Consider the following 7642-nt stretch of genomic DNA (forward strand, 5'->3'; position numbering starts at 1 on the left):
TTTTTGCAGAACCAGGGATTGAATAATTGACACTATACATGTGTGTCAAACACACGAGAGAGTGCAGTCGGGAGCCAGGTGCTGGGGCACACCCCTGTGATCCCAGCCCTCAGGAGGCTGAGGCAGAAGGAGCACTGTGAGTTGGGGTCCAGCCCGGGCTGACTGCACAGTGAGTCCAAGGTCAGCTGGAACTACATGGCAAGACCCTGTCTCAAAACAAAGATTGGCTTCTGTGACATAAATGGAGAACCACAACACATCAAGCTTTGTGTGCATTACATCCAGGCAACCTTCTACTTCAAGAGCGGCAACTTTCTAAACTACATTTTGGAGCCAGAACTTCTCTGAGTGGTGTGACCCATGCTCCTACTCCACAGGTGGGGAGACCAAGGCCTAAAGAGGGGAAGGGAGATGGACAAACAGGTTGCAGGAGCTCAGATGCCACGCAGCCTGGAGGGGGTGAGGCGAAGGCATGCAATTCGCTGTGCTGCGGCCACTGGGAAACCCAGTCTGCACCACGGGAAGTGGGGGGACTCTTCCAGGACAGCATGCTATACTAGGCATCCCTCCCTGGCTATTGGTGACTGAGGGACCTCGAGTCTCTTGGCCCCGGAGGATGAGGTGTCACCGTTCGGAGAGCCAGCGTGAGTCAGCCCTGCAGCTCAAGGAAACTGGAGCCAGCTTTGATTTCCATGTGTGGGCTGTTTCTGAGGTAATGTGGTAGAGCTGCGCTGTGCGGGGCAGGGTCGCAGGACAATCCAGCTGACCCTGTCCTTGGTGGCCAGTGAGGGTACATTCCAAATATGAAGGACACCCCCATCTGTAGTGAGGCAGGAGGCAGGATCCCCATGAACACACCGAGGACTTGGACTGTTTCTCAGATGAATGAAGTGCCTCTTAATGCTGTGCTGAGGAACAGGGACCCCCAGCTCGCGTCCCAGATAAGCAGCCCGGGGCGAGACGGAGCCCCTGGTTTCTGGCACCCTGCTCTTTTGCAGCTGTGGGGGAGGAGGTGAACCTCTCAGGGGCTGCTCTGGCTACGGTAATTGTGGATGAGTCCATGCTCAGTGCCTGGAGCGGCACCAGGCTCTGTCTCAACATCTCTCTTCATCCTCAGAGCATCTCACTGAGCCAAACTTGGGGTCACCCTGCCTGAGGCAGAGAGCTAGGACAGCAAAGCAAAGGAGTGAGGACAGCGATCTGGCTGAACACAATTAACACGTTGCGGGTGCTGCATCCTGTGCCTGCTTTGCTGTCATGCTCTGAGGACAGCTGCTTTGGACCCTACAGCTACAAAATACTACACTGAGAAGCCAGGGGCAGGGAAGAGGCCAGAGCCTGGGAGATGCCCTGTGAAGGGTACTGTGATTGCAGGGCCTCCAGAAAGCAGAGTGACCATTCCAGAGGGACTCTGAAGGGTGCCCTGAGTGTGCCTTGGATCAAGAGGGGTGCCATCCAGCACCCACGGGAGCTGAGGCGAGGCCTGCATGCATGTCCCATGGCATCCCACTGTGGGAGCGAAGGGGATGGCCTGGCTTCTCCCGCACTGAGGATGGGGCAGCCCTCTAGCACAGGGGGGCATACCACTGCCTCAGACAGAGAGGGAGGGCTCAGGGTGGCTCTGGAGAATGGGAGAGGTGAGATGGACAGGAAGTGAATAGTGTGTCCCTGAGTCCTGGGGGTACACAGGATGCCACAGATGTCCCACAGAGGGAGCGGTGACCCAGATACTGCCTTTGGTGGGGGCTTTGAGGTTGGATATGGGTTGTCCCCTGGGTGGCCATGCTCTGCATGTAGGGTGGGCAGGGCAGCATCTGGGGCACAGGCTATAGCTCTCAGGACAGAGGTGGCACCTGAGGGATCTGTCTGTACAGGCCACAGTGGGTGAAGGACCCACCCAGGCAGGGCAATCCTTGGGGCCTAGGTTTCCTCTGGGGCCCTGACTCCTTCTGGGCAGTTTTCCTCAGCCCCTCCATCCCCACCCCCACCCCCACCCTACCCCCACTCCTACTCCACCCCCACCCTAGCCCCACCCCCACGGGCCACAGCCCGGGGCAGCGGCTCTGACCTCCAGGCAGCTCGGCGGGGCCGCAGGTGTCCCTGTCCGTGGGCACGTCCGCCTGCCACAGCCGCTTGGTGCACAACTTCCACAGCCCCAGGTACGCGGCATCGCAGACAGCGCTACCGTTGGCCTTGTAGGTGTTGAGCTCCACCCAGAACTCGGTGCCCACCGCAAGCACAGACAGCGTGGCTCCCACGGCGGCCAGCAGCAGCGCCAGCTTGGTCTTGCCCTCACGCTCGGGGCTCAGGCCCCTCATCTCCTGGCCCTGCGCGCGCCTCCTGCCCCGGGCCGCCCGCCGCCGGTCCTCTTCTTGCATGAAGAAGTTGGACCACATCATCATCATCCCAGAGGGGCCCGGGCTCGAGCTCCAGCTCCAGGAGCAGCTTGGGGAGGTCTGGGTGGCAGGGGCTTGAGGGGTGGAGGGGCAGGTGCACGCTGGAGGAGACAGGCACTCTGCACTTCAGACGGGCCAGTCGAGGTCGGCCTGAGCTTGGGAGGGGCCAAACTAGGCTACCGGGCTGAGGAAACCACAGAGGTTCAGAGGCGCCCCTGGGGTGCCCACAAGAACCCCAGAGGGAAAACCAGGCCCTCCGATGCTGCCTCCCCGAGGGCACAGGGCTGAGGTCTCCGTCTTTGGAGATTCGGTTGGGTTCCTCCGGGCTCTGAGTCTGAGGATGAAGGATTCAGCACTGCGGGTGCAGAAGGGAAACTGGGGTGCCTAAAAGAGGCCTGTAGAGTCTCGCAGAGCAGAGGCTGGGGTTCAGGGGAACAGGAGCTGAGGCGAGGCTTGAGAGCCTACCATTCAGGGGAGGCTGCGACAGGTGGCTTCTGAAGAAAAGGCTGGGATTGGCCGGGGCAAGGAGGGGAGCCCGGGCTCCCCACAAGGCTGTGATCAGAAGGCTTGGACACGGCGTCCTGATTGCTGGGCGCCGCTGGGGTATGGCCGGGGCTCTGGCTCCCTTGGTGACCGCGCGCCCCCTCCCCAGGCTGCCTGGGCCACCGGCTCCACGCTCGCTCCAGGCCGCCCACGCGGGTCCGTGGCGGGGCCCCGCGCTCTTCCTCGGCGTCCCCGGCTTCGCGACCAGGACCTCAGACTGCGCGGGGACCAGCCTCGTCGCCACCCCCGACAGGGCTATTTTGGGAACAACCCGTAAATAACACCGCACCTGTCGCCTGTGCCTGTTGCCATAGGGACCCTGGGTATTTTAAGGGGACAGGAGGGAGGGGTAGAGACCAGCGGGAGGAGGGGCGGGGAAGGGTCTCTAGGGGGCCGAGGCAGGAGACTTTTGGGTCCCCAAGGCCCAAGGGCAGACTTGAAGTCCGGCCTCCAGGAGCCCTGAGGTGGCAGAGCCAGGGCAGGATGGGCCTGGGTCACTGCCTGGCATGGGTGGGAGCTGGAGGGGGCCTTAGGCCTGTGCCCAGGGACCAAGAGGGTAGGCCAGGCCCGGCCCTGGTCCAAGTTAGGTGCTAGCCCCATCCCCTGGAAGAGGGCTGAGATCATCTCCTGGCCTCCGGAATGGGGCACACTGGGCTGGGTGTGGGTCATAGAAGGATGGCTTGTGTGCCCCGCCCTTGGCCCTAGGAGCTAGGAAGGCCAGGACTCAGCAACGTGAGCTTTTATGGAGACTCGTGAACCAGAGCAGTACTCCTCTCCATCAAGTTTATTAGGTGGTACGCCCCCCGGGGACCTTCCATGCAGTGTCAGCTCCCTCAGGGGCAGGGCCTGCTCCACCCACCCCAGCCCTTGTGTGCACCCAGATGGGACCACCTCCTGCCCACTCCACCTCTGCCCCAGCCCGCTCCAGGTGGGCTGTGCCTGACCTTTCCGGGATGCCTCACGTCCTCACCTGCTCTGCCTTGGAGCACATGTGTGTTCTGGATGTGACTGTCTGCTTATGCGCCTGGCTGTCCCGCCAGACGAGCGGGGCTCAGGGGCAGGAGGAAGTCCTATAGGCAGCCTGGACATGCCCCAGCTCAAGGCTGGGTACACAGGCAACCTTAGAAAATGCATGGGATGATACACGGGAGTGAATGAGTGAGTGGATGAATGAGCAGCCAGGTGAGGAGACAAAACACACCTTCCAAGCCAAGAAGGCACCCGCTGCATTTCCTGGCAGCCTGCGTGCCCCAGGGAGTCCCCTCCCTGTGCTGTGCCCCATGAGCAGGGACAGGGAGGGGCATGCTCTCAGATTACGAGGCCCGACACTTGTGAATCCTCCTCGTCTGTCCTGTCCGTCCTTTCCTGTCCAGCCAGGGCCTTTTCAGGGCTGCAGCAGCCAACCCTAGAGCCCTGATCCTGCAGAACCTCTTCTCCCGGCCCTGGAACTTTCCCACCTGCCTCCATCTGCCTGTGCCAGAGCTCGCCCAGGTCAGGATGCAATCCCTCATCTTTAGCTCCTCGCCTGGGCGCCACCCTTCCTCTCCAGCCTCCCCTTTGTTCTCTTCTGCCTCTCTCCTTCCCATTCTGCTTTGCACATCTGCATCCCCAGCCCGGAGCCACCAAGGCCTCTGGCCCAGATCCTGTCCCACCGGGGCACCACACTTCCATCTCTCATCCCCTTCAGGGGCACTCCTTATCCTGCCTACCTACTGGTCACCCCCTCATGGTTCCTTTTGCCCTATTCTCAGTTCCCTCATGCAGATGTCTCCCTGGCTTCAGCCAGAGTCACTTCTCCGCCCGCATTCTCAGTTACTCTGTCCCACTCTGTGGCTTTAAATGACGTTTCCAAAACTTACATTTACAGCCATGACCTCACCACCCCTGGGCTCTGTGTGCCTTCGCCACCTGATACCTGATCTTGGATGTCCCACAGGCATCTCCCACTTGCTGGATCCAAAAGAGAAAGAACCCTTGGTCCCTCTGCCCAGAGGTCCCACTTCTCCCTCCTGGAGAGACACAGCAGCACCCAGCAGGTCTGCACACCCACCTTGGTTTCCCTCTCCCTCCCCTGGGGTCTCATTGCCCCATTACATCCATCCTACCACCACCATAACCGTAACCTCGCACTCTCCAGGCTCCCAATACCTGTTGCTTCTCTGGACTCCTGAAATCTACCCCTGGCACAGCAGTGAGCCTGGTACTGTTGTGTTTAAGTACCTGTGTGACCCTGACATCACGGAGTCCAGTACGCTCCAAGGCTTCCCCATCACACCCAGAATAGAACTCACACTCCTTCCTCAGGCTGTGGGCCAGCGCAGCCCCGTGGCTCAGGCCCAGCCTGCTCAGTGAGGCCTGCTCCAGCACCTGCTCCTCCCCGCTTTCTCTGCCACCTCTGTGGCCAGGACGGTCCCCCATGGATCCGTCTCTGTCCTGAACTTCAAGAGCAGCTCACTGACTGCCGCCCTGCTGTGCTTCACTGACACAGCGTTACTACCTTCTGTCTCCCTCAGGGGTCCCAAGAGGGCAGGGCTGGCTGGCACTCCGCAAGCCTGGAATGCTGACAGCACGGACAAGACACAGACCCTTCCTCTCCCACACTTGCTTCCCAGTCCTGGGTGTATCTCTCGCCTCTGTGGCATCCTTCGTCACTGTGGTTTCTCTCCGCAGCTTGGCATGAGGTTTGTGGTCTGTTTAATCTTGGCAAGGCCTGTGCTCTGACTTGAGCATCTTTGTGTGGGGCTCTCTCCTGCTTCCTGCCCCGCCAACCACTGTGCTGGGGCTCTGCCTTCTGCCCACTTCCGGCAGCTCTCTGCCCCTCCCCCAGCGTGCCTTCTCCTCCTTCCAGGCTTGTCCTTTCACCCAAGCCCTGGCACACCTCATTTTGCCAGCCTGTACCACCTTCCTGACCCGTTACTCCCCCTCGCCCCAAGACCCAGGATCTTCCCTCTCCTCCAGCCCGTTGCTACAGAGCTCATAGCCAAACCTAAGCCCCTCAACAGCCTGCACCACGCGGGTTCTGAGCAGGCTGCTTTCCTTGGGGATGGGAAGGGCCAGTGGACAGAGAGTATTGCAAGTGGCAAGGGGGAGCCTCAGGAGGGAGCATCCACCTGCCACCAGAGTGACCCTCAAACACGTTCTTCCCTCTCTCCCACTCGAACCGGGCTTTGGCCTCCCTGAGCTGTCCCCAAGCCTTCCTCATCTCTTTGCAGAACCTGCTCCTTTTGACACACAGATTGAGCACCACATTCTCCAGGAGGTGGGCGCTGTCCTCTGTGGTCCTTGGTGCTCACGTGGCCACTACAGCACCAACTATGTGCCCCCCCCACACACACACTGCCTGCGCTGCTGTTTGGACAACGCAACGCTCCTTGACAGCACTGGCGGGGTTCTTGTGTGCGTCTCAGGGCCGGCCTGGCCTGACCCAGTATGTGGCACGTTAGCAGACGCCCGCGGAGGTCAGAGAGGGAGTGGTTGAACCACTGACTGGAACGTGGATCGCTCGCGATCACTCCCACCCACCGGACCCCACGGCTGCGCTCCGGGTCTGTGCAGCGACGCATTTCTGCGCGCTAGACGCTCGTTTGTCTTCACTCTGCACGTTCCTGCCCAGCTCCTGCTTCAAGCCATTCTTCAACCTACAGGACCCTGCCCTGTCTGGCTCTGCCTGTTTCCCCACCCACTCCAGCACACTGGGAAGCTCCTTCCTGCCCAAGGGCCTTGACACACCCCGTTCTCTAAGGGGACACCTGGCCCACCCACCCCCCCCCGCCCTGCTAAAACCGTTCCTTTCGAACCGCGCCACCAGGCCCTCGAACATCATGCAGCACCTCTGATCTCTCCTCTGTCCTAACTGGCTGTATCTGCAGGACTCTCACTAAAGTCTGGCTCATGCACAAGATGTAAACTCCACGAGGACGTCAGGGATCCTATTTCCTCCCTTCGCGTGACCAGCATTCCGCAGGATGCCCCGCAGCGAAGCACACAATGGAGCGGTCGCAGTGAATGAATGAACCCCTGTCCCTGCCAGCGCTGTCTTAGTACCAGCACCTGACACACAGCAGGTGCTGAGGAAGCCCTTGTGGAGACTAGTGGAGACTGAGCGCATGCGCGCGGCCGCCTGGGCCCCGCCTCCTACACCCCTAGCGGCGAGCTGTGTCTCTGGATGGAGGGTGAATAGATAGTTGTAGGAGTGACTCTAGGTTCGGTGTTACGGCCCCTCTCCAGGAGTTGGGCTGGGCTGGAGTCCCTCCCTCCCCTCCTCCCGCCCCGCCCACACATGCACACAGCAAAACATTAAAAAAAATCTCAAAACTGCAAAAAACACCACGGCCCTCCCCCCTCCCCATGAATCCCACCAAAAAAATAAAATACGTCGCTTTCCAGAGCCCCCTCTCCTTTACCTTCCCCTCCCCGGGGAACCTCCTTCGGAGGGGGAAGGGAAGGTCGGCCCCGGCGTCCCCCGGCGGAGGGCGCGCGCCGGGCGAAGGCCACGCAGTCTGCTGGGCGCATGGGGAGCACTGGGCGCGCAGGGGGAAGGAAGGGCGCGCCCTGGCCCGACGGCCCCTTTGCACGCGCGCCCGCGCACGCGCCCCACACGCGCCCCGCGCCCGCGCCCTACACGGGCGTGGTTTTCCTGTTGAGCGTGTTGGTGTTGGAGGCGGCGGCCTCCTTGGCCAGGGTCCCGGGCGCGGGCGCGGCGG

General features: G+C 61.2%; 2 protein-coding genes across 2 annotated transcripts in view; both read right to left on the bottom strand.

Moving 5' to 3' along the window:
* Cacng6 (calcium voltage-gated channel auxiliary subunit gamma 6) overlaps positions 1-3165 on the bottom strand; it is a 14947-nt gene extending 11782 nt beyond the window's left edge. Inside the window, exon 1 of the mRNA XM_004648365.2 lies at positions 2069-3165. Coding sequence (XP_004648422.2) covers positions 2069-2405 — 337 coding nt within the window. The 5' untranslated portion in view covers positions 2406-3165. The remainder of the gene's footprint in view (positions 1-2068) is intronic.
* A 4391-nt stretch (positions 3166-7556) lies between these two features.
* The window catches only part of Cacng8 (calcium voltage-gated channel auxiliary subunit gamma 8), a 14294-nt gene continuing 14208 nt past the window's right edge, over positions 7557-7642 (bottom strand). Inside the window, exon 5 of the mRNA XM_023708550.1 lies at positions 7557-7642. This exon is cut by the window's right edge and continues 684 nt beyond it. Coding sequence (XP_023564318.1) covers positions 7557-7642 — 86 coding nt within the window.

Source organism: Octodon degus, unplaced genomic scaffold, assembly GCF_000260255.1.
Source record: "Octodon degus isolate 3935 unplaced genomic scaffold, OctDeg1.0 scaffold00393, whole genome shotgun sequence".
NCBI lineage: Eukaryota > Metazoa > Chordata > Mammalia > Rodentia > Octodontidae > Octodon > Octodon degus.